Here is a 27,213-nt window from a genome sequence, read left to right as displayed (position 1 = left end):
GGAGCCAGCTATGAAAACACCTGCTCTTGGCCCGTCATCATTCCTGATCTGGGGCTCAGGTTTAGTCTCAGGAGGGTGTGCATTTCCCTCCCAGTCATCAGGGGCCACACATTCCTCCTGATGGGCAAAGGAAAGAAAGGACTACCTCTGAAGTTACCCTTAAAACTTGTTTTTTTTTTTTTTTTTTTGAGGAATTCAATTATTTTATATGTACTGGTGTTTGTCTGCAAGTTTACCTGTGCACAGCATCTGTGCTTACTGCCCACAGAAGCCAGAAAAAAAAAGCATTGGATGGCCTGGAACTGTAGTTATAGATGGTTGTGAGCCACTATGTGAATGCTGGGAATTGAGCCTGGGTCCTTGGGAAGAGGTCAGTGCACTTAACCACAAACACATCTCTCCAACATTTGGCATCACCTTTAAAAGCATTCTATTGTAATGTTAAAAGATAAAAAAAAAAAGAGAGTAATATCTCTAGAACATGACCAGGACTCTCTCATCCTTTTACCATGACCCAGTATAGGACCAGCTTGCATTTCAGAAAGGGGTGTGAGGGAAGAAAATTCTCTGCTAGGCTTCTGTGAATCCAGCCACAAGGAAGATGTCACCACAGCTACTTCTATGACATTCCACTTCCAGTTCATGGTGGGGGCTTATTTCTCATACTTTAGACTCATGCCATTTGATGTTAAAAGTGGTTTTAGAAATGTTATCTCCAGGGAATAGCTACATTACATGTAGGCAGTCTAATCATAGGGGAAACACTTATTACTTCTTTGTTTGTAACAAAAGAACTGTACTGGGGCCAGGGAGATGGTTCAGCGGTTAGAAGCACTTGCTCCTTTGCAGAAGAGCCAGGTTCAGTTCTCAGAGACCACACGATGGCACACAGCCATCTGTACTCCAGCTCTCATGTCCTCTTCTGGTCTCCACGGCTGCCCGGCACACTCAGTGCATAGACACATATGCAGCCAAACACTCATAGTCAGAAAATAAAAATCAACCTGAAACAGAGACCTGTGCTGTGGGAAGGGAGGACAGTCGTGACAGATGATGACCAGTGGTACTGTGACAATTGTCATTTTCACAATATTTAATGTCTGTTGTCTTTTTTTCTAATAGCAACATGGCAAGAGAGGTTTTATTCCCATTTCCTAAGGGGAAGTTCACATCTGAGAGACTGATGCAGACGACAGAGAAACTGACTTGTGCTTGAGCTGTGGTCTGAGCGCATCGCCTCCAGGGTTCAAATGTTGAAAACCTGGTGCCTGACATCGTGGTGTGTGAGGTGGCATTACAGCATCGAGGGTGCTGCCTTGGGGTTAAGATAGTTCTCCTGGGACTGTCTGGCCTCCTGTCTTATGATGACATCTCTTCCTCCTACATGGCATGCCCCTGCCAGGATGCCACCTGCCGCCAGTCTCTCGCCAAAGGCCAATATATGAGGCTGCCTGATCTTGGCCTTTTAGCCTCTAAGTTTACGGAGTAGCCTGACTTGGATTTTCAATAGAGCAAAGAACACTGGACTAATACAACAAGAAAGCTGAAGTTTGAGTGCATTCAAATTCCAATTCAAAATCCTGTTTTTTCTTACTTAGCCTAAAGTTTGGCAGAGGTTACAGCTAATGGACCCACAAGGTTTAGTGCTGACTTTCTCAGGCATATCATTTCCCATTCAAGTGTGCTAGTGCTTACTCTGGTGTGAGATGCTAAGTGGGCATCTCATTGGCCTTTTTCACGGTGGGAAGAGGAGGCTACGTATGGATGTGCGATATTTAAATACACACAACTGCAGCTTTGGGCACAGCTCAGTGATAGAGTGTTTGCTTCACATATGCAAGGCCCTGGGTTTAATCCCAGTGCTACAGGAGAGAGGCAAAGAAAGAAAAACATGGGAAATGCCCTCATTCCTGCTGTCTTCCTGGGGTTTGGTGAAGAAAACAACAAACATGATAGGGCCGAGGCTCTCCCGAGAAATACCATCAGGCATAGTCAGCCTTTGGCTGGAGTCTGCGAATGTGCCTTTGGGGAGAGAGAGGTCCTGTCATTCTCAGAAACACAAGAGTAATATCTCCATGCTGAAAGTATTTACAAACAGTTCAATTCACACACAAGACCTGCTTTCCTCATGGGTAGCTGGATTTGGTGTGCGCTATGGAGAGAGGTACCTACATAACTCATTGCTGGTAGAAGCCCTTGGAAGAAAACCTTCCACACTTTTGTACCTGGGGTAATTAGTTGCACTCAGTGTGTCCCCACTAGGAGCGTAATATCAAAGGTTTCTGGGTCCTCTGGGCTTGTCCTCATGCCCCCTTCTCATCGTTAACCTGGCCTCTCTTTAGCTTCAGTAATGGGGGTAACATTGCCTGTATCCCAAGGTCGCAAACTAGGTCTGGGATGAGACACTCCCAACACAGGAGCCCAATCCCTACATGGTGCCATTTTCCAGGCGAAGAGCACATAAGGTTTAGAAACTCACCTTCCTCAAATTTATTTTTATACAGAATCCCCTTAGCAATACCACAGGTCACCGGAAGCTCAGGGCTGCTGAAATCCACATTGTGTTGTCTGGGAATTCTCGGACCTGCAGGGACACATTCACTTTATTCTAGAACTGTGCACCACCTTTCCTCCACCCACTTCAGTTTCTGCAGCTAAAAATGCACTGGGTTTTCCCATGAGGGTGTTTACATTTAAACATCATGGTACTGAAATGGAATCTGTTATAAGTCAGGTAAAGCATGGATGACACTGGACGGTGGGAAGCATGAGGAGAGGGTAGGGGTGACAATGAGTTAGCCCAAAACGGCTGACACCAGATGTCGTCCGGAGACCCCAAAGTAAATAGTGATGTCATCTCTTAGATAATGAGTTCTGACAGAGTGCTACTTTTGTGTGGTCTGTATCAATATGGCTTTGAGGTCATCTTTACCTACTTGCCTGCCTGTGTATGTCTATATGTAGTCCTTATGCCTTCCTTCACTCAGTCTGCCTGCCTGTGTGCCGCACATGCCTGGGTGCCTGCTGGTGCCTAGCAGCCCGGGTGCTAGTGCATAAGTATGTCTGTCTCATTTGCCTGCAGCTTGTCAAACCCTTTCCAATATTCCAGCCTTCCAAGGCCATCCTCTTCCTGGCATCAGAGCATGACTCCCAGAGTGCATGGATCCAGTTCCATTGAACCAGTTGCTGAAGGCCTTACAATGAACTTCCATAGTGGTGGCTCTGCCCTCCCAGCCAGTTCAGAGATCTATCAAAGACACAGGGGCTGTAACATGGATGGAGAATTCCAAGGTCGCTTCAGTGCAGTCTATCAAAGCAACAGTGGCCCTGGCAGGTGTCTGTGTGCAGGTACCAGATATTGGAGTTACAGGAAGTTATGAGCTGCCATGTAGGTGCTTGGAATTGAACCGGGATCCTCTGAAAGTGCAGTCAGTGCTCTTAACCACTGAGCCATCTTCCCCAGCCCCTCCTATATCCCATCTTTACAGAGAGATAAATTGAGTTAGAAAAGGGCAAACAACAGGCTAAAGGCACACAGGATTTTAGGAATTAGAGCACTGGTCTTGTATTGCCATCAAGATCTGTGTGTTTCTGTGGCTTTCCATGTGGACATGGAAAAGGTATGGTAGATATCATGTGGATCACATACTTTACCTTCTCCCTCGAGAGTGGTCAGCACATGAGGACATATGCAGTTCTGGATCCCTCCCAAATCAACTAACTAATCTGGGTTGGGAGTTATCAGCAATCTGTATTGCTGTTGAAATTGACCAGTACTGATGATGATCTTAAGATTTGTTAGTGCTTTCAACAGCAAATCAGAAAACTAGTTTGTCACTCACCAAACAGAGTGCATAGTAAGAACTTCATCAACATTTGTTGCAGCACTCTGTGAACCGCCTGAGGTGCCCACCATGGAGGAGTAGGGAGAGAAGCTGATTTGTGTACACAGTGGTGTTTTATTCAGCCATAAGAAATCATAATTATGACATTTGCAGGAAAATGGATACAACTGGAGATCATTATATTAAAGAAACTAAGTGAGCCTCAGAAAGACAAAGGCATGTTTGCTCTCATCTTTGGCTCTTACAAATTTGTACAGAGACACAGATAACAAAAAGTAGGAGCAAATTTGTCTAGGAGACACAGAGGACCAAAGGGAACGGGGAGTGGAGGGCCAGTGGTACTGGTGGAATATGATCAAAGGACACTTCTTATTTGTATAGAAATGACTTATTTGTATAGAAATAAAAACAAACAAACAAACAAAAAACCCCAAACTAGGGCTAGGCATGGTGGCCATGGCTTTAATCCTAACACCCAGAAATCAGTGGCAGGTGGATCTATGAGTTCAAGGTAAGATTCTTTTACATAGTGAGTTCCAGGCCAGCCAGGTTTGCATAGTGAAACCCTGGGTCAAGAACACTTAATATTTGTATTCATTGCTGGGTGTTGGTGATGCACGCCTTTAATCCCAGCACTTGGGAGCCAGAGGCAGGCAGATATCTGTGAGTCTGTGGCCAACCTGGTCTACACAGTGAGTTCCAGGACAAGTGCCAAAGCAATACAGAGAAACCCTGTCTCGAAAAACCAAAAAAGATTAAAAAGAAAAAAAAAAAAGATTCTTATTCTTAAGAGTTGATAAATCACATTTTTGTTTACCTCTTTTTGTGCCTCTTTGTGAAGAAGAGTTGATACGCCTCAGTGTGTAACCTGCGTAAACATCACACAAGTCTCTTATTTATAACACCACATTGCAAGCAACATTTGACAAAAAACACCATTGAAAACTAACTTTCCTGAAGTCTGCTTAGGCCACATCCAAGGTCTTGTGGTCCATGATTTCCTTCATAATTCCTCAGATTTTTCAGTCATATTAGGAAGCATCCACAGACTATATGTAAATAAAATGATGTGTTCTAGTAAAACTATATTTATAAATAACCAGCAAGCTAGGTTTTCCCTCTGGGCTGTAGTTTGCTGACTTCTGTTCTAGATTTAATTATAAAAGATGGTAATTAGCAGAGATTATGTGTTGACTAGCTATAACACGCACCAAAAGAAGTCATTTCATGATTAAGACTATAATGGCCAAATCTACTGGAATGTTAAAGTTGGGGAAGGCTGTTTGTTCCTTCTCAGACTGTGTCCACAACTGGCATCACAAGGCAATGCTTTAGGTAGTGTAGACCCTGGAATAAAACTTCCATGTACACAGTCAGAAGTGCCCCTTCCTTTGATCAATTCATGTCTAGCTAGTACTGGGAAAGAATTTTGCCTTAGTGAAATGTAAGGAATTCTTGAGATCAGTTATATTTCATTTTCTGGGTCTTGGTCATAACAGTTACTCAGAGCCTTAAAAAAAAAAAATCCCTGTTGAGATATGAATGGCCCCATGAAATCTACTGATTTTTTGTTTGTTTGTTTGTTTTTGTTTTGTTTTTTTTTTTCAAAACAGAGTTTCCCTGTGTAGCTTTGGAGCCTGTCCTGGAACTAGCTCTTGTAGACCAGGCTGGTCTCGAACTCACAGAGATCCACAAGCCTCTGCCTCCCAAGTGCTGGGATTAAAGACGTGGACCACCACTGCCAGGCTCCTGTTGATAGATTGATACAAGGTTTCGCTGTGCAACCAAGGTTGGCCTCAAGCTTGCAATCCTCATGTCTCTGCCATCTTAGTCCTGAGATTTGCAAAGGTGAGCCACTCACCCAGCCCATGAGGTATGTATTGATGAGTGGCATCCTCAAAACTGGAGTGTTGCGCCTCACCCATTACCCTTAGTGAGCTAATTAAGATACCATGGAGATATAAGGAATGAGAGTTTCCTAGATTTGCATAAAAGAAGAATCACCTTGTTTTTTAACCATGTTTCATGAAGCAGGTAAAATAGGAGGAAATGAACATGTCAAAGACATAGGTAAATCTTTCTTACCACCTCTTGTTTGTTCCCCAGAGCAAATTAATTGATCAGTGTCCAAGAATGTGATTGGACCAAATTTGGCAATAGCTGTGTGGTGGGTGGGGGTGATGGGTTATTCACACTGGGAAAGTGCTCAGTGAGAGACACCACCAATCAGGATGCTGAAGTTCTAGATATGTCCAGGGAAAACTCCCTTCTCCCTCCTTCCTTCCCTCTACCCCATGGTCCCATTGGGAGCCACCTGTGTTCTGGCTGCTCTTTCTATTCACATAAAGTGACCAAGCTGGAACCAGGTCTTGGCTGTAGCCCCAGTGTATTCCAGAACAGCTCAAGATGAGTTGTGTGGGTTCTGCTCTCAGTTTCTCTCGGTTTAGACCTTCTTGGACTTGCGAGCTAGCTAGTCCTCCTTTTAATCAAAACCAATTGAAGGCAAATAACTTAAAGGCAAAGAAACAGAAAACATTTCACTCTGTCCCAGATCACATGTGCTGGTGGTCTGGCTCCTACTCCCTGCTGCTATACTGCACTTGGGAAGTAAAATGCCTGGGTGGAAGTAGGGCTTAACTATTCTTGGCTCATCTACTCATAATAGTCACCTAATAGTACTAAAACTGTAAGCAACCGCTTAAAATACTAATTCAGTTACAACCACCACATGCTATTCGAAATAATTTTGTTAATAGTACTCATCATTCTAAGAGAGAGAGGTTTTCAGGGTATGAATCTTAGGCTTTCTCTGAATATCAGCAGGTGTCTGGATGTCTATGAACAGTGTTATAGGATCCCAAATCTTGGATCAAGGCTCTTGTGTAAGCATGCTGCACAGAGCAAAACAGAGCATAGAAGGGGACAAGGAGTATGGTCCTGCTGGCATTAACCTTCCCTACTCCAGGCCTCTGGAAAAAGTTTCTTTTCTATTCTCTTTTTGTTGTGGTGGTTTCTTTATTTGTTGCGATAGGGTCTCACTTTATAGCCCTGTGGCCTAGGAGAGAGGGTACATTTCTCCGAACATAGTTGTCAGACATTTCCTTCAAGTCAAGCCAAAGGTTTGACATGACCAACACAGGAGACAGGTCTCTGGAGAAGCCAGAGAAAGAGAGGCTATCAGACTCACTTCTAAGTCATGTAAAGATGAAGGTTGTGGCTAGAGGGGGTCAGTGGTGGCTGGTGGTTGGGCTGAGAGTCAGCAAGGGAATTTATGAAGAAACACCATTGAGTAACCCGGAAGGAACTCTGGAGATGGGAAACTTGATGGGTGTATTTGGGAGATATGCTGCCCAAAGTGATAGCACTAAGCTCTTGATCTTCTAGAAGGATCATTTGATGTCTTAATTTCAAAGCAAGTCAGTCACTACCAACACTGGGCACTGTTTCTGCTATACTAATAGGAAATTTATGGCCAGACACATACGTGCATTTGCACATACAGACACATATAATGAGATAGCAGGTTGCGTGGAGGAAGAGGGGGAAAGGTAAAGAGATTGAGGGAGAGGCAGGAAGGGAGGGAGAAAAGAAGGAAGGGGGTGAGGGAGAGAGAACGAACACTCATTTTAGAATACTGATTCGGTAACTTGTCATATTTGAATCAGAGTCTAAGGGGAGACTGTGGTCTCAGTGGAGCAGACTCCTGTCTCCTCTGTGCTCAATTCACTCTCTTCACAGCACTTTTCTGTGTCTGAAAGAGAAGCTCAGGCAAACAGTAGGATCACTTGCAAATTGCACAGGTGACTTGCAATTTATAGAACGCATGCGGTGGGGGGAAGAAGTGAGGGTCTGAGGAGCTGACAGTTGTACAGGTCTTCAGATGGACCACAAAAGGACTAGTTCTTCCTGTTCTAGACAGTTAACCCAGGAGCCAGGGAAGATGCCCACAGGTCGGAGAGGCAGCTATCCATGGTGCTTACCAAATTGCACGGGAAGTTATGGACTGTAAAGTCACCCAAAGAGTTACTTAACTTTACAGACAGTCCAACTGAGGCAGAAGGGAAGAAGTGACAGACTCGGGTCTGTACAGTGACCTCGTGGGGTTGATTCAGAGGCGGGGCAGTTGTGTAATTTGTCACTCACAGGTGTTCATTCTGTTTTGCTGTGCTGCTTTTTCTGCTATTGAAAGTTCAGTAGAGGCTGTAGTGACCTTGTATGACCATAGACACATCAAGTCACTTGTCTGTGGGGCTGCCATTTTTTGTCCTTTTCCCCAACATACTTTGAAAACTGACAAAATTGGTTATATTTCTCAACAGTTACCATGGCTACAACGAGCAGTCAGAGAAATGGATTAACCTTTTATGAAGCTTGTGTTCATGGGGATTTTGATGTTCTGAATTAGGCATTTTCCATGTCTTTCTTTTTCTCTGAGAAAGTAGGAAACAAAAACAGATACTTCTAAAAGGTTGCAATGTACACAAGAGTGCTTTTCAGACTTCCCATGTTACTGTAACTTGTAAAAAGTTTAGAACATAGTAAAAGATATACAGCCCATAGCTTTGTAATTACCATGTCTTTGTTAATTATCCTGATGTTTTGGCATTGTGTCAACTTGACTCAAGCTAGAGTCAGCAGAGAGGAGAGAGCCTCAATAGAGAAAATGCCCTCATAAGATCAGGCTGTAGACAAGCCTGTAGGGTATTTTCTTCATTAGTGATTGATGTGGGATGGTCCAGCCCATGTGGGTGGTGCCATCCCTGGGCTGGCAGTCGTGGGTTCTATGAGAAAGCAGACAAAGCAAACTATGATCAATAAGCCAGTAAGCAGTGCTTCTCCATGGCCTCTGCATCAGCTCCTGCCTCCAGGTTCCTGCTCTCACTGCTTTTGATGACGAACTGCTACATGGAAATGTGAGCATAATATACTTTTCCCTCACCAAGTTGCTTTTGGTCATAGTATTTCATCACAGCAATAGTAACCCAAACTAAGATACTCAGGATTACCCTGAATGTCATTTTCTTGGTCTTGACATTGATTCAGTTAATTTACTCTCATGTTATACTAAAAATTAACCCCAGGCAGTTTTGTTTGTATCCCAAGGGACACTGTGAAGATAATAATAATGATGAGAATTAACACGTTAGCACTGGCTGATTGCAGGACATCGATATGAGACTGTCATGGTTTGGACTTTAAATGTCCCCAAAGACTTGTGTGCTGGCAGCTTGTTGTCTAATTGATAGAATTTCTGAGAGTGGTGGAAACTTTAGGAGTCAGGATGAGTAGAAGTCATGTCTCTGAGACAGGGAGTCTTTGCCAGGGAAACAGCACTGACTTCATCCCAATCTCCACTATGTGCATTTTAGTTTTAAGATCCCATCAGCTCAGGCTTTTTAATATCAAGTGTGGGCCAAGCACAGCTCCAGGGTTTACCCATGGTTTCATCTGTGCAAGAACAGAACTTTGAGAGCACCAGGTTTGGAAAGGAACAAATGTGGTTTCTGTTTACTTACTGATCTGTCTCAGTGATTTTAATAAGGCACATCCTCCTGCCTCAGTCTCCCAAGAGGGAGTGGGTGTTGTAGTTTGAATGTAATTGGCCCCCATAAGCTCACAGGGAATGTCACTATTAGGAGGTGTGGCCTTGTTGAAGTAGGTGTGGCCTTGTTGGAGGAAGCATGTCACTGTGAGAGTGGGCTTTGAAGTTTACCTGTGTTCAAGCTATACCTTCAGACCACTTCCTGTTGCCTATGGGTCTAGATGTAGGAATCTCATCTCCTTCTCCAGCACCATGTCTGCCTGCATATCACCATGTCCCTTCATGATAATAATGGGATAACCCTCTGATGAAGTCTACCGTTTGAAATTGTGATCCAGTAGGTAAAAATACAAGTGAAAGGAAGGCCACAAGTTTGAGGTCAACCTGGGCTACACAAACAAGCTTGCCCCAAGGAGAACAGACACACAGAATGAGAGTCCTCATTGAACTGTTGAGACAATTGTTCATATTTTGTAATTAGCTCAAGATATGAAAAAAGGCTTAAACAGCATGGATGAGAGGCTGTCATAGGAAAATAAATCTGTTTACCATCTATTTGTCTATATCTATCCATCCTCCTCCATCTCTGCTCTCAATTTAGGGGCTGTATTCATGTCAATCTTTGTCTTTATCTCTGTTTCCATCATATCTGTTATTTCACCTCACAGATTACTATCATAGTAACCAACGCCAGCTGAAGACTGACACTGAATACACAACCATCTCTGCCAGCTTTGCCAGCTCCCCGTGCTAATTCTGTGCTGCACACCTGTCAGTCTCAGACTTTATCTCCCTGTTTCAGGATAATAGAGAGGTACACCTTTCCTATTCTTTCTCTTTATACCACCTCCATATATGTTATATTCATGCATGTGCATGGAGAGAGAGAGACTGGGCCTGGCTTGAGCATCTGAAACACCCCAAGTGACATATACTTCCTCCAACAAGGCCACAGCCACCCCAACACATGTAAAATATTATATTATGTGATATATATCAAGGATCTGTGTGAGTGCATGTATGCTGGAGGATATATATGAGATTGGATTGCATGTTGAGAACAGGGGACAACCTTGGGTGACATTCTGCAGTCATATACTCCTCCTTTCAGAACAGAATCTTTCATTTGCCTTGGACTTGCCATGTAAGAGAACATGGCTGAGAAGTGAGCCCCAGGGATCCTCCCATCTCCACCCCCTCTGAGCTGGGGTTATACACATATAGCACAGTTTTTTTTCCAAACAAGGTTTTGGGGATCAAATTCAGGAACTTGCAAGCATTTTATCAACTGAACCTTGTCCCTAGCGCTCTCTCTCTCTCTCTCTCTCTCTCTCTCTCTCTCTCTCTCTCTCTCTCTCTGTGTGTGTGTGTGTGTGTGTTAATGTATGTGCACATACACAATGAGGCCAGAAGTTGACACTGGTGTGCTCCATCATTTTCGACATTATTTATTGATGTGTGGTCTCTCAATTAACTGAGGAACTTGCCTGATTTAGTTAGTCTAGCTAGCCATTTTGTCCAGCAGAGCCCATCTCTGCCTCCCATACAGTGCCACACATACCTGGCTTTAATATTGTTGATAATAATATGAACACTAGTTCTCACAGCACTTTAATCCACTGAGCCATCTCCCTATCCCCTTAGATTTTTTAAAGAAATGTTATTAAATATGTTTTATTGGTTATATAAGGTTGGGAAACATTATACTGAATGTTCTGGGTTCCTGACTACCTCTTTGGATTCTGACCGTGGAAACACTGGTTTCTTCCTCCTATTATACACAATAGCCTTTGAGTGAGAAACACATGGGTTGCTAGATCTCAATCTTTTTAAAAAAAAAAAAAAAACTCTTACACATTTATATACTACTTTCCTCTACACAAAGTGGGAATAGCAAGAGATAGTCTGCCTGAATCTTAAGGCTGTTATGATCTTGCCAAAAATACATTGAGATAACATGATATAATCTAACTAGGTAGTGAAGGCTATCTATCAAAAAACTATGCTAAATTTGGTAATGGTTGGTCTGAAACTTTTATTGTGTCTATAATTACAATGTTTGGCTTGTTGTATTTTGCATCTTTTACAATTACAAATGACCTTAGGAACATAAGATCTTTGTGTTAGTAGTATCTTAGTCCGTGTTCTATTGCTATGAAGAGAAACCATGACCATGGCAACTTTTATAATGAAAAACATTTAATTGGGGCTGGCTTACACTTTCAGAAGTTTAGCCCATTGTCATCATGGCAGAAAGCATGGCAGCACACAGGCAGACATGATGCTGGAGAAGCAGCTAAAAAGTTTTACATCCAGATTGGCAGTCAGCAGGAAGAGAGAGAGAGAGACTAGGCCTGGCTTGAGCATTTGAAACATTAAAGCCCACTCCCCAATGACATACTTCCTGCAACAAGGCAACACCCATGCCAACAAGGGCACACCTCTAATCCCTAATCCTAATAACCAAGCATTCAAATATAAGAGCCTATGGGAACCATTCCTATTCAAACAACCACAGTAGGCATGAGAGTGAGTGTAAAAATATATACCATTATTTTGCTATTTATTTCTGTAACATCAGCAATATATAAGTATGTACATTTAGTTGATAGGATTCAGCCTGTTAAACATGAGTTCATAGTCATTTCCTGTCTCCTACACTTTCTAAAATTAAAACGGAGCTCCAAGGATAGCTGAAGGATACACAGCAGCAATGACACTTAGGATAAAATGCATCTAGTCACAGTGACTTTCAGTCATCAGATGGCTGACATCCTGCAGACCAAGGCTGGGCATCCTAATCTTCTACACCTGATCCACTTCATAGGTATTCCTGAGATTCCTCCAAAGCACTCATTTCAGAAGAGGAGCTACTGTATACTCCTGCAGGAAGAAGGAAAAGTCCTGACAGTTCCAGTCTTAGGAACCAATCTGGCAAGATTCTTGATTGGCAAAGAGGGCTGGGGAAATGGCTCCATCAGTAAAGTGTTTGCCACTAAACATAAGGACCTGAGTTCAGATCCCCAATACAGCAGTGAGCATCTCACCAGCCACCCTCATGTATCAGTTAGTTCCAGGTTCAATGAGATGCCCTTGTCTCAAAATCTGAGGTAGAGAGATTAAACATGATATTTAAAATCAACTCCTGGCCTCTACACAAGCAAGGGAACACACACTTGCAAACAGCAACCTGCATCAGTGTGTGGGAAGGCTCTAGGATGGATGGGGAGGAACAGTCCTGCCAGCCTGTGATGGAAAGGGATGGGTAGGGATTGGGATAATCCTGCAGCCTATGTGGGAAGGATAGGACAAACCTGCAACCTACTGGGGAGGCAAAAAGACAATCCTGTCAGCAGGCCAACCTTGCCTTTATCTGAGCTGTCAGTTAAACTTGTTCCAGAACTGTCCCTAGTGCTGGGGCTGAGGCCAACTTTGCTATGGTGGTCACTCTCTTCTGTGATCATTTCTTAGATCTCATGCCCTTTCTGAGATTTATTGTGCATGGTGGGTGACAAAACCAGTCTTTAAGATCTCAGGGCCCTAGATCATGTGAAACAAAGTGAACTCTCCACGCAGGATCAACTCCATCCTTTTTTCTTGGGTGAAAAGTAAGCTTGTACTTATTGAATATCTTGAGACCTGTGTGCCATACCCAAATAGCTTAAACTCACCTGAACCAAAATGCTCTATGTGAATGGTCTAATATCCCAGGCTAATGCTTTTTCACTCTGAAGGATATTAACTAAACTTTAGTTACAGAGGACATGGCTGCTTCTAGGTATGGTTGAGGAGGAGGAGGCTTATTATACAAGGAAGATATTATGGAATAATCTTTTTTTTTTGTACACCGTGAAGATATGTCTTTGCCAAGGTGCCTTTTGACTGGTTTAATAAAAGTTTTGACTGGCCGGTAGCTAGGCAGGAGGTATAGATGGAACAGCCAGACAGCCAGACAGCCAGACAGCCAGACAGCCAGACAGCCAGACAGCCAGACACAGGATGCTGGGAGGGAGAAGGGCAGAGCCTCAAAAGTTGAGGGAGATGCACAGCCACATTGCAAAGGGTGAATAAAAAATATGGGTTGATTTAAATGTAAAAATTAGCTGGTAACCAGCCTGAGCTATTGGGCCAGCATTATATTTATAAGTTTCTGAATGGTCATTTGCTGAGACACAGAGAAACTCTGCCTACAGGAAGAAAACAGCTAGAAGCATCTGGAAGGGTCCAGACTGAACCAAGTCATGGGGTTGGGGTAGGGTGGGGATGGGTGGAGATCCAGAAGTAGAGTCAAGCAGTGGCCAAGAGACCAAGAGAGCAAGAGACCGAGTGCCCAAGATGGCTAAGCTTACATAGAATCAGAAGCTTGGGGGGGGGGGAGCGAGGAAAGGAGGCGAGACGGCCTGGGAGGAGCCACAGGTCCTGAGTGAGACTTGTCCTGGGTTTCTTTGAGACAGTGTAGATTTCTTTTTATTTAAAAAAAAAATGTCCAGATGAGAGAATGGTTTCCCAGGTGGCCGGTGGTATGCTGTGCTGTGTGGTCAGAATAAACCACAGCAGAGAGCTTTCAGACTCTGATGTCCTAGAGTGGAGATGAGCCAGCCTTATGCTTTCCCCGGCTCACTGCTCAGTACTGAGCTCCAGGATTCTGAAAGAATCACTTTCTTTCTTTCTTTTTAGTCTAGTTTGTTTGTTTTCAAGATAAGTTTGGCTGTCCTGGAACTTATTCTGTAGATTAGGGGGGGGAGGGGGGGGGAAGAAAACCTGTGGGGGGGGAAAAGGGCTCTCTTTCCCCCATGGCATGATAATAGAATGTTCATTGAGGGTAAAAAGTTGAACTTCTATTAAATATTAAAAGGCATTTACTATGTGAAATCACTAACTCCTTTGGATTCATCCATTATAGCAGTTACCCTGCCTGATCAATATAAAAGCAAAGGAGTAATTACCTAAACTGAAAAGCAAATTTGTGTTGTATTTTGAAATCTAGAGCCTACAAGAGTGAATCTCTTGTTGAACACACAGTTCATCTGTCTTGAGGAGTCCACATTTTCTCTTACCTCTTCTCCTGAGTGTTTTTCTGAATGTGAAAGTTTTCCTGGAATCCACAGACTCTGTAAGATAGAAGGGAGAAAAACCATTATTTGTACTCAGAGTCAAGTTCTGTGACTTCTACATCAAATGAGCCTGTGGTCCTAGGACAGTCTGAAAGAATGCTCCTCTTCTATTGAATCTGGTTCCAGAGACTGGGACCTATCCTGGATTGTTTTTCAGTTTTTTTATGGACATAGGTACATGGCTCTTGAGCACCGGTAACTCTGGTTCTCTCATGTATAAATGAGCAATAACCTAGTTACCATGCCTCCCTGTTAAGGTTCTGTGATGGCCACATACTACTTTCTTCTTTAAAATCCATTTTAAAAGGTATGCCAACATCCTAACCATAATTTTACCAGGTATCTGCACTTGCTTTAAAAATAAAGGATTTATGGTAACTTTTTTATTTTAGACGTGATTGTTTGCATGTATGTTCATCACATGCATGCTTGGTGCCCTCAGAGGTCAAAAGGGGATGTCAGCTCTGAAGAGAGAGTTAGAGTTGTGAGTCATCTGATGTGAGTGCTGGGAACCAAACCATGACTCCTCTGCAAAATCGGCCGATGCTTCTAACTGCTGAGCCAACTCTCCAGCCCTTAGGTCAATTTTATCTGCTTAATATGTAATAGCACAGATTATTCTTTGTAGACTTTCTAGGCTAATGACAGATAACAGTATTATCAATGAACCGAGTAACTTCATCCTTAGTGTTCTCTGTAAACTATGAAGCCAAGGCAGAGACTAAATGCCCCGTTTTAACTCTAGCATTAATAGATACAATGCCATGGAGTAAACAGTGTCCTTTTCCTAGTATATTTTTGCTATATTTAATTTTATCTCTTAATTAGGTTTGTCCAGATAAACTATTCTGTGATGACTGATGGGAGATGTCAGCAGGGAAAAACTACTCATAACAGATGACTTTTGACTTTTCAGGCCAGAGAAGAAAAATGCAAGAAGTGGTACCCTAGAGCTGCTGAATCAAGGCTTGTGGAGAATGCTTGGATTACAGTTCGGGACATTACAGTTCAATTTGGACATCGCATAGTCCAGAAGTTGCAATTCTAACCATCTTAACTGGTAATCCACTGTCTTGAGTACAAGGCTGCTAAGGACCCTTTCCTCCCTTTGATTCTAGCATGCCAAGGAGATTGACTACTGTACAAAATAGTACACTTCCTTGGAATCCCCTGGTTGTGAGCAAGAAACTAATTCAGCAGGAAATTCCCTAATAGGAAATTTTAGAAGTACTCTGAAACCTCTTAAAAAGCCTGTCCCCATCCAGACCACATGAGTCTGCCTTTTTAAATTACCAAAACAGTAGGCTAGTGAAACTCCATTTTGATCCCCAAGGCAGATGCAATTTACTGGTGAGGGGCTGCCTGACATCACTTGGCCTTTTTTTCTCTGAGACTTTCTTACACCTCCCACTCATCTTTCTGAATTCCCAGCATCTTTGCCCTTGTGTATCTTTTAGGGAAACCTTGAAAGTCTTATGCTGAAGAGCCTGAGGAGATAGTTCAGTTGGTAAAGTTCTTGACACACAAGCATGAAGACCTGGGTTGGATCTCTACAACCCATGGTGGCTCACACCTATAATCCCAGAGCTAGACAGGAGGTGGGGCATCAGTGAGACTCACTGGCCCGCCAGTGTAGGCTAATCAATGAGATCTAGCCCCCATGAGAGACCCTCTCTCAAAAAAACAAGGTGAATGTCTCTTTAAGAGCTACGCCTGATATTGACATCCAGCCTCTACAAATACACATGGACATGATGTTTGTGCATGCACCTAGGCATGCAAACATGCACGCACACACACACACACACCTACCTGTTTCTATCATATTAACAATGGCTGTCTATATCAAATAATAGAATCCATTGATTGACAAGATTGATCCCCACACTGTATGCAACAATTTCCCTGCAATTCCCAAAGACCAAGTAAAACTGAATGCACAGAACAGGTCCCAGGGCTCCATCACACAGAACAGACGTGGAACAAAACCCATCATGAAATAATGGCTTGAGATTCAGATGCCCACAGCCTGTCTTGCTTTCTGGGCTTCCTTACTTGACTGGCAGATGACTGGGGTGGATTCTTCCCAGCAGTTGCTTCCATCATTGGAATCCTCGCTGCTGAGGACTGCACAAAGAAAAGAATGTCTTTAAGCATCTTAGTGTAATCCGACTTTATTGGCCTTCCAGCTCCCACATAATGACATAGACACGTCTTATTAATTATGAAAGCTTGGCCTTAGCACAGCTCTGAAAACTTAAATTAACGTGTTTATGTTAATTTACACTCTGCCATGTGGCTCGTTACCTCTCCTCAGTACAGTACATCCAATTTCCTCTGCATCTGGCTGGTGAATCCCCACCTCACAGATCCTTCCCAGAGTTCCTAGCTCTGCCTTAAAGTCCCGCCTATCCTCTCCTGCCTAGCTACTACTCATTTAGCTCTTTATTAAACCAGTCATGCATCTTGTCTGCACCCTCATTCTGGTTCTCACTTCCCCACACCCTCACCTGCCTCTTTCACTCCTAATTTGCTCCTTAGCTTCCTTCTTGTCTCTGCCCATCAGTCCTCATCTTCATCTGTACCTGGTGATGCACCTCTTGGTCCTTGATATCTTTCCCTGTCTATCTATTCCTGTGTAGACCTTTGGTTCCCTGATTTTTTCTGTCTTCTTAACTCCTGCTGCCCCCCACCAGCACCCTGCCACATTCAGCTGCCTTCTCTTTCTTTACAAAAACAAACCTGGCCTCAACATCAATTAACCCCCATTTCTCATTTCTGCCTTCAGTTTTCCCAGTCCTTCTGCTAAGCTGGAGGTTCGCTTTGGTTGGCCCTCTTTCCCTTCCTGACTCCCCCTGGCTGCCCTGAAGGACACTGATGGCATGTCTAAGGCCCTTGCCTGGGAACCTGAAATGATGGCTTTCAGTGGTCCTTACCTATAACCTCATCTTCCTGATTGTGGCTGGTCCTTGCTTCGGTCTCTTCACCACCTGAGACAAACAATGACTTTTCCTGCTTTATATCTACCAGATGCACGGAACAAGGATAAATTTGGGTTCCCTGGCTTCGTACTTCTGCTCCTGGGTCAAATTACAATGAATGAATTATTTTCAGGGACTGAGGAGACAGTTCAGGCTGTGAAGTGTTTGCTGTATAAGCATGAGGATGGATCCCAGGGCATCACTGGCCTGTCTAGACTAGTCACCGAGGCCAAAAACGAAAAAAAAAAAAAAAAAGTGTAAGATAACTGCAAAGCATAAGACAGCAAGAGGTTGACCTCTGGCCTCCGCACACATGTTCATACCGACCAGTACACACAGAATTCACATCTAACTCTCTAGAAGATCATTTCGGATGCCATGATTGACCCTATCCCTATAACTTCACTCCCACCCTGTTCTCTCCCTTCTACCCACTGACTCCTTAGAGAGACAGTTGGTTTTGATATTCAAAGACAAAAGTAACCAGGCAAGGCAGTACACACCAGCAGTCCCAGAATTTGGAAGGCTAAGACAGGAGGAATGTTAAGTTCAAGGACAGCCTGAGATACATAGCAAGACCTTGTTTCTAAGACATTAAGTGAAGGAAAAATTAAAATTTAGCTGCAGTATAACATTCATATATAAAAGTGGGGTTTAAATGATTGTAAAGGAAAACTATCATTTGCATAAAAAAGAAGAACCGACACCCCAGAGGCCTCTGGGTGATACATTCTGCTGTTCTAAAGGACATTCTCAAAGTCAACCAGCATCTCCAGTTTCAATACCTAGATCATTTTTTCTACTTATGTAACCAATATAATGGAAATTATGACCATGTTATCTTTACTCTATTTTCAAATATTCCAAACACTCCCAGATTTATATGTGTACACATGTGTGTATATAACTAATATGTATATATTAGTATATATTAATATGTTTGTGAGTCTTTTCTGTATCATTATTTTTGTTGCTACAGAAATAGGCTGACTAATCTGGGCAATGGTGATGAACGACTTTAATCCCAGTGCTTGGGAGGCAGGGGCAGGTAGATCTCTGAGTTCAAGGTCAGCCAGGTGTACAAAGCACAGACAGGACTATGCAGAGAAACCCTGTCTCAGTTTTCAAACTTAGGAGATTACGTCCAACTGTTTCCCCCAGATCACATGGTTTGGAGAAATAACAGAAATCAAAGAGAGCATAGCAAATGCAAGAACCTAAAGAGAGAAGTGTGGTGGGGTGTGGTGTTAGCCAAAGGCAAGTGAAGGGGCAGGAGCTTGGCTACCAAGCGTCATTGTCACAGCACGGTGCAGTCAAGTGCCCAGAGCTGCCGAAGGCATTGGACTCTTAGACATGCAAACTGGTTTGCACTTATTTTATTTTTACTTTATGTAGATGAGTGTTTTCCATGTGGCAGCTTGTGCATTCAGTGTCAGACAAGGTCAGAAAAGGGTGTCAGTGCTGGTGTTGCTGGGGAAAAAAAATGGAGATTCTGTATTTCCTGAGAGGATTGTAAATGCCTACAGCCAGTAGGGAAGAACAGTTTGCAGTTTCCTCAAAAACCCTGAAAACAGAACCATCCTGTGATTAGACATTCCTCTCTACTGCACAGGTATCTCAGAGAACTGAAATCAGCCTGCTAAAGAGGTGCCTGCACTTGTTACAGCTTAGCAATCTCCACCTGTGGAGTCAGCCTAAACAGCTGCCAGCAGCTGGGGAGAATGTGCGGTTCACACAGGATAGACGCCCAGTCAGCCTTAAAATGAGGGAGACAGCGTCAGCGGAGACGGTGTGAATGAAGAAAGAACATCACATGAAGCAGCCAGACACAGAAAAGCAAAAGCTACACGATTTCACTTTAGGCGCCATGTGAAAGGGTCTGAGTCAGAGAGAGTGAAGTCAGAGTGAGGATGGGGGCTGAGGCCACGGTGAACATAAAATTCCAGCCAGAAAGAACAAGCTCAAGACTTCCATTATACAACGTGGCAAGATTAACAGTATATTGAGAGCTGGAGAAATATTTGAGGTCATGCATTTTAAGCATTCTTACCACAAAAATGTATGTGATGTAGCCATTTCACAGTGAATATTTAAAACAGAGTCCTGTCCCTGAGGTTAAGTGTGTGTGTGTGGTGAGGCATGTATGCATGTGGGTACATGCGTGCATACGTGTGTGTGTGTGTGTGTGTGTGTGTGTTATATATATATATATATATATATGTATATATATATATATATATATAGAGAGAGAGAGAGAGAGAGAGAGAGAGAGAGAAAGATGCTAGGATTAAACTAAGGACCTCACACATGCTGGACAAACTTGCCACCACTGACCTACACTCCCTAGTATACATAATATTTCTTTCAATAGTCAATTTTGAAAATGGTTAGCATTTAAAAAAAAAAAAAACAGACAAAGCAAGGCTGTACCAAACACATACAGAGCATCTGAAAATCAGAGCCAGGAAGATAAACACTAGTTACTTTCTTCATTCCAGGGCAATGGGCTGTGAGGCTCCAGGTACGGATCACTGTTACTCAGTTGGACTTCTAGTTCACAGGACTCTGAAGATGGAAAGGCCACAGGTGAGATCTCACAGAGCCTTGCTGTTTCCCAGTTTCCGTCTTCCTCCCTCACCCTGCTGCTCATGTCTTGTTTGTACCTGTAGTCCCATCTGCACGTATGGCCACTCCACCCTGGAAGGTATTTGCACTCTGTGACTCCCTAGACAACCCCTCTGATTCTTAGCTTCTCCTTTTCCCCAATAAGGCTTTTCCAACTCTTCACCTTTTGGGGTTTCTTTTCCAACTACTCCCTCCTCAATAGTGCATCAAGTTTCATCTTTGTCTCTTTGGGCCTAAATAGTTTTATTTATTGATTGATATATATATGTATATATATACATATATATCATATATGTATATATATCAGACCCCAACCCATTCCTCTGTTCCCACTCAGAGCCTCTCATGCTCTGTCTTACCCTCTGGCTCAGAATCTGGTCCTTGACGTGTGGTTGCTTGGTCTTCTGAGAGTCCATTTTCTTGTAAACTCATGACTAAAACAGAGTTTGTTTCATAGGATTTTATTCGCCCATTGCATCAGGATCCAATAGGAAAAGAGAAATCCCCCTGAGCCCTGAAAACAGAGACCCTGCAGCCTGAGCCCCACATAGGGCTGCGGGAATCCTGGACTCTGCTTTCTCTATTCTCCATGAGCTTTTGCAAATGGCTTCTTGCCAGGAATACTGTAGGAAGCTGGCTAGAAAGGGAAATTGTCATGGAAGACAGCAGTGGCAGAAGGTCAGAAGTAAGGGTCAGGGGCAAGCATGGGCAGGGTAGGGAACAAGTCCCAGAGCAAACAAATTCAGGATTGATATTCTGTCTTCTGCTACGGGTAACCTCCCTGATTCATGGGGGATTCTGTCTACTCAGCCCACTGTACTCTACTAACCTCAACGGTGTGTGAATGAATAATACATTATGTAGTATAGTTTCATGTTTTTCATTTAATATTTCCTACACAAATTAAGTTATAGAAACACATAGTTGGAAAGTTATAGAACTCTTAACATGGAATGCGGACCTGTGTTAGACCCCATGTCTTTTGAAGCCATGGGTTTGATTACAGTCCTAGCTGGGTCATGTGTGTTGGTATCCCATTGTTGACCCAATGGCCCATCTCCGTGGTGGGTTGATATTCTGTATATTCACCCATCCCTGTCACTAGCTTCATTAGAATATCATTTTCAGGTTGGTTTGCTCCAGACCACACAGACTCATGAAGAATTCACCCATTTCTCCTGCATCCTTCCTCCCCACTGTATCCTGGTCCCTCTTCTCATCACTAACCACAATCCAACCCGTTCATTGCTTCTTATTCCCACACTCTGTACCTGCAGAGGAACAATTAACAATACAGACTCTTGTATATTGTTATATTTTCAAATGTTAAAAGTTTTGAATGAAATATTGTAGTTATATAACAAATATTTCAAAAGTCACTCTGCACAGTTGTTAAGAGAACTTGCTGCTCATGTAGAGGACCTGGATATGGTTTCTAGAACCCATATGGTGGTTTACAACTTATTATAACTCCTGTTTCATGGGATCTTATACATTTTTCTGGCCTCTGAGGGCGCCAGGGATACATATGGTATAAATAGATAGAGAAAACACACACACACAGCAAAAACAAGTAAATCTTTGAAAGCATTTTTAAGTAAACTGTTAACTTTAAGAAATCTCTTCTTAAATGACATATCCCACCTGAAAGCCACACAGTCACCCTTCCAAAGTGCCAGATATGTGTTTCTAAACATGAGTAATAAATAAAGAAATAAATACTATTGCATAAATACCATTGTCAATCTGAAAGCTGGTGGACTGATGATTCTCAGTTTGATTTCCCTGGATGATGGTGGCATTTCTTCTTTCACTAATTCTCTGGCCTGAGGAATAATTGATTTAATAGTGACTATCCATGTTAAATATCCAGAGAGAAGAAAATCCCCATTTGATGGGATGTGAGAAGCTGAGATTCTGACACAAATGACACTGATAAGTGTATCAGTAACAGCAACAAGAAATGCATACAATGGAGATGAAGCACCAAACACTAGTATGGATGCTCTTCACGATGTCACTTGATGTCCATCTGGAGCATATACCACTGTCACATCCCTTTGTAAGAGATGACAGCAGGGCCGAGGGAGGCTAGATAACCTGTCTAGAATCACAGAGGCAGAATTTCAACACAGACATTCTTAATCTGCCAGGGTCTTAAAGCACTATTAAACCCAAACATTTAGTTGGGTGAAAAAATTAGATCCCCTGAAATGAACTTTGTATCTTGTGAAAAATGGGATGATACATCATCATTTTAAAGTTATTGAGAAAATAAATGCAAGAATACCTGTATCAATATATCAGAAAAAAATTATTATAGCTCATGCCTGAAATTTAGACTATTCTAAATAAGAGATAGTTTTAGCGTTTATTAAATTAAGGAAGGTCAAGGATTTAATTAAAATATCAAAGGGAGAGCCATGCCATGGTATGGCCTTTAATTCGGGAGGCAGAGACAGGTGGTTCTCTGAGTTCAAGGCCAGTTGGTCTACAGAGCCAATTTCAGGACTGGGAAGGGTTATATAGAGAAACCTTGTCTCAATAAAACAAAACAAACAAACAAATAAATACAAAAACAAAACATCAAAGGGCTTTTCCTCCAGTGGTCTATCTTATCTAGAGAGGGAGTTTCAACCTATTATCTTAGTGATGGCATAGAGGTACCATGTAAGAGGTCCAGTTGTGTCATGATCTTAGGAGCTGAACCCAAAGGAAAAAATTCATTACTCCATGGAAGGAACATGGCCATCATACCTCTCTACCCACCTCGGTACATAAAATCAGAGCATGTAGACTGTATCCAGTCAGCCAAGCAAGCAGAGGCAGAGAACTGTGAATTTAGGAATATGGGCAAGACATCCAGAAGAGGAAAACTTTCTAGGCAACCATGAGGACCAAGACCCTGATAATTTGAACCATGAACTTAGAGAAACTACTCACATGTGTGCTGGGTGGGTTGGTTTTGTTTTGTCAACAAAACAAGATAGGATCATCTAAGAAGAGGGAGTCAATTGAGAAAAATCTCTGCCTCCAATTGGCCTGTGGCCAAATATATGGGAGCATTTCTTGATTAATGATTGACATGGGATGGCCCAACCTACTTTGGGCAGTGCCACCTGTTTTAGGTTGTCCTCAGATATATAAGAAAGCAGGCTAAACAAGCCATGGGGAGCAAACTAGTAAGCAGCATTCCTCCATGGTGTCTGGTCCAGTTCCCGCCTCAAGTTCCTAACCTGTCAACCCTTCATGTTGGACTCTAAGCTGTAAGATAAGCTTAATCTTTTCCTCCATGGAGGAAACATGGTCATGGTGTTTCATCATAGCAACAGAAAGCTAACTTGGACTCATGGGATGAGACAGCAATGTTTGTAGTCAACAAGAACAGACCATCAGATGAGGAGGGATCTAAGGGTGACCAGGTCAGGCTTTGTTGAGAAGAGCTGTCATCACGTCCTAAGGAACAGAAATTAGATGTTTATTTCAGGATCAGAAACAGGCTATTCTCTTTTGTCTTTATATGATGCAAGAGTCGAAGGGTCCCTCAAAGCACAACCCAGAGACCCTCTGGAGCTGACAAGTCCCCCCGATCTTTGAGGTCAGACTTGGTGCACGGGAGTAGAGCAAAGAAAGGGTCAGCTCTAGCTGAGAGAAGTCCCACCTGGGCCACTCTACAATCAGGTGGTGACCTTGCCTAAAGGCTGCCTGAATGTGTCCCTACAGCTTCCCTGCCTGGAGGCCTTACCTGAGTTTCTAGCAGTCTTTGGAGCATTTCTCCTCTCACAAAACAGTCTCCCATATATATCTAAGGCTCGTCCCTGCTGGCCTTCTAATGTGAGTCCGTGATCACTTGCTTTAATTTCTTCCCATTCTTGCTATTCCTTTCTGTGTGTTCTCTCTTCGTTTCCCCCACTTTTGTTTCATGTTTTTCATCCGATTTCCAGTACATGGTCGAGAACACAGCTTCCTCACCTTTAAACTTGGTACCTAAGTGATACCAATCCTTGATACCAGCTTGGGTAGACAGTAGCCAAAGCAAAAAACTAGCGTCACAGTTTCTGCTACTGTCCTTTAGACTTTCTGCTCTCTTTCATTTCCTTCCCTCATCCTTTCTCTGTCTCTCAAAGTTCTGCAGCCTGAGAGGACATGGGGAACTCTGATTTATGGCCAGTTGACCAGAAGCAAGAGTCACAGCCTGGAACTTGTACAGCAGCATTAGAAGTGTCTCAAGGCACTGAACCCTTTATCTGAATGTAATTACATCATAAGGCGCCCTGCTGCTGTCTGGAGAGTTGGTTGGTGTGGGAAAACCCCACTCACCGCACATCTGGTGTTGGAGACCAGTGTGTGTAAGGACACAAAACAGGAGCATCTCTCATAGAGTGTTATTTCTGAATAGCCAGTCTTTTTCAACCTGGAATACTGATGTTGGGCTCAGGTTACTTCATTTCGGGTACCAGGCTGACCATCTGTTGTCATGGTTGCTCTGCCAGGGTCCTGTATCCCACTAGAGATTGGTTAGTTTGGATCTCAAGTACAACCTCCTTCCAAGACTCATGTATGGGAGGGCTGCCCCTCAGAATGGCTCTAATGCATTATAGTGGTCCCTTTAATGGGCAGAGCCTAGTGGAAGGAAGCTAGACCACTGGAGGTGAAGCCTGGAAGGACCACATCCTCCCTTTCCTTGCTTCCTGGTCACATGACGTGACTAGCTTTGCTTCCCCCAATCCCTTTATTTGACTTAATGACCAAGCATAGGCCTTACTTAAGTCAACCCATCTGGGCTGAAGTTCCTAACATCATGAACCCAAATAAATTGACTTTTTGGGTAACTGTGTATCTGTTTTGTTTTTGAGAGAGTTTTGCTATGTAAAATTGGCTGGCCTCAAACACACAATCCTCCTGCCTCAGAGTTTTGCGTGTCCAGGTTCTCCAGGGTAATTTGTCCCAGTGCAGGAAAGCTAACACTAGGCTCACACCAACTCTCCCCGCTGCCTTCCCCATTTCTTCCTCCAGTCACACTCTGCTGATGATCACCTTTATTTCCTATTCTCTGTGGTGATAAGAAACTTTCTGCAGGTGTAATTACCTTGTTCAAGACTTAGCTGGGAGTTCGGGTCTCCTCTATCACTTTCGTGGGAACACAGTTTGTTCTGTAAGACTGAAATGGGAGAGAGAGGGAAGAAGAGGAGACTGTTAGAGATCTGTAGCAGAGACAAGGGGCAGCATTTCCAAATTACACATAAAGGAATTTCCAGACCCCCCCCCCCACATCACTCCAACTTCAGTGGGTCCCACATGACAAAGTTCACCCATGATGCCCTGGGACAGAGAAGGCTCACAAGGGAGACTTTATGCTTTCCATACAGAGAGGAGACACTCAAGTTCAAGAATAAAAACTTCGAATACACACTATGAGCGGTGTTCCTCTTCCAGTGTTCAGAGGGCAAGGAAGGCATATGTCAAAACAGAAAAACACAGAGGCAAAACACGTCTTCCAGGCTGTCACAGTGTGAGAAGAAAGAGGGACTTTCCTGGGTAGACTGTCTGGGATCTAGCACATACTAAAGGGAGGCTTCATGATGGGCAAGCTTTAAAGATGAGCAGGATGGGGTTGAAGCACTGTCTCACACATTGTTGATTTCTATTCACATGTGGTACTAAATATCCTGCAACCCACAGCTGAGCTGTCACTCAGGGTGGACGGTAGTCAACCCGATGGACCGTTCTGTGTATCATCATCAGGGCTCCACTGGAGAGACACGGCAGTGCTCCGTCCTCTTCTACATAGCCTGATGCTGGTGGGGCTCTCTGTGTCCTGTCAATCTAAATCCCCAGCCTGGCAGACCTCTGGAGGGTGTCGACCACAGCTGTTAGACACAAGTTTTGTGATGATGCAAAACATGTTAGTTTTTCTTTAACTCCTATGTCCCCAATTGCACTGTGCAGTATGTAACGCATGGTAGATGCTTACTATATGGTTGTTGAGGGGGAAGAAAATTACCATTTTCAAAGCTTTGGAGAATGAGTTCCAAATCAGGGTATGCCCTCAAGTTTTCCTCACTGAACAGCACCCTCAGGACCACCAGGTCAAGTCTCTTCTCCAGCTCTTCCAGGGCTCTGTAGACCACTTTTTGTAAAGGGACCAGGTTTGAATAGGAATCTTGAAAATCCTTAAAAAAAATAGCAGAGAAAATTTAAGTGTTTGCTTCCAAGTCACAGCAGAGCCCTAAGAGACAATTACAGTTAGTGTACCTCGTCCCCTACATACATATCTTCTAGTGAAAAGTTTTATAGTTGCATGGTTACTTCATGACGTGAGTAAATATTTCTCTTTGAAAATACTCGCTATAACTCTGAGCTCCGTCCCTCATCTATATGACAAGTAAGAAGGGCCTCTTTTTGTAAGGAAGGAAAACTAGGACTAAGGGTTAACAATGGGGCTGGTTAGATAGCTCAGTGGGTTATAGGCACTTGCCACCAATCCTGATGGCCTGAGTTCAGTCACTGGGATTTCGATGGTGAAAGTGGAGAGCCAACTTGTCACAAATTGTCCCCTGACTTCCACATGTGCACAGCAGCAGGCTCATACACATATGTCCTCACACACATATATTCATAAGTAAATATTTGTTAAATGCAATATTTTTAAGTGTGGAGGGACTGGAGAATTAGTTCATACTCGAGAGTACATGCTGCTCTTTCAGAGAACCCCGGTTCAGTTCCCAGAACCCACTAACAACTCACAACCACCTGTAACTCCACTTCCAAGGGATTTTCTGGCTAATATGGGCACTGGACACATGCAGGCAAAATACTGGTACACATCATAAAAATAAAAATAGGTTCATTCTTGAAAGACAAACATAAAGGTTAACTAACTTTCCACATTTGCCAAAGCTGTTCTACTAACTGGACAAATCCTGTCCTTCCACTACTACTGACTTGGCCTATAGGAAATGAGGTGTCCATTTCCTCTGACTGTTATCTCTACAGGAGGGCAACATATTCATAAGGCAAAAAAAAAAAAAAAAAAAAAAAAATCCAAAGAGCATGGGGTGATGGCTCAGGGGTTAAGAGTACTTGCTGTTCCTGCAGAGGTTTCA

The 27,213-nt window shown here is 43.2% G+C and overlaps 1 protein-coding gene across 2 annotated transcripts in view; it reads right to left on the bottom strand.

Annotated features, from left to right (window-relative positions):
• LOC127226524 (nuclear autoantigen Sp-100) overlaps positions 1 to 27,213 on the bottom strand; it is a 49,059-nt gene that overhangs the window by 10,762 nt on the left and 11,084 nt on the right. Inside the window, exons 3-13 of one of the 2 annotated variants that reach the window (XM_051190628.1) lie at positions 26,112 to 26,280; positions 25,197 to 25,268; positions 23,498 to 23,563; positions 21,844 to 21,933; positions 20,467 to 20,541; positions 19,967 to 20,047; positions 17,438 to 17,581; positions 16,557 to 16,628; positions 14,445 to 14,498; positions 4,663 to 4,713; positions 2,480 to 2,584 (exon numbers count right to left, since the gene is read on the bottom strand). In XM_051190628.1, coding sequence (XP_051046585.1) covers positions 2,480 to 2,584; positions 4,663 to 4,713; positions 14,445 to 14,498; positions 16,557 to 16,628; positions 17,438 to 17,581; positions 19,967 to 20,047; positions 20,467 to 20,541; positions 21,844 to 21,933; positions 23,498 to 23,563; positions 25,197 to 25,268; positions 26,112 to 26,280 — 979 coding nt within the window. The remainder of the gene's footprint in view (positions 1 to 2,479; positions 2,585 to 4,662; positions 4,714 to 14,444; positions 14,499 to 16,556; positions 16,629 to 17,437; positions 17,582 to 19,966; positions 20,048 to 20,466; positions 20,542 to 21,843; positions 21,934 to 23,497; positions 23,564 to 25,196; positions 25,269 to 26,111; positions 26,281 to 27,213) is intronic. The other variant, XM_051190629.1, reaches the window with a different exon arrangement.

Source organism: Phodopus roborovskii, unplaced genomic scaffold, assembly GCF_943737965.1.
Source record: "Phodopus roborovskii unplaced genomic scaffold, PHOROB, whole genome shotgun sequence".
NCBI lineage: Eukaryota > Metazoa > Chordata > Mammalia > Rodentia > Cricetidae > Phodopus > Phodopus roborovskii.
This window is presented reverse-complemented; position numbering and strand designations above follow the sequence as displayed.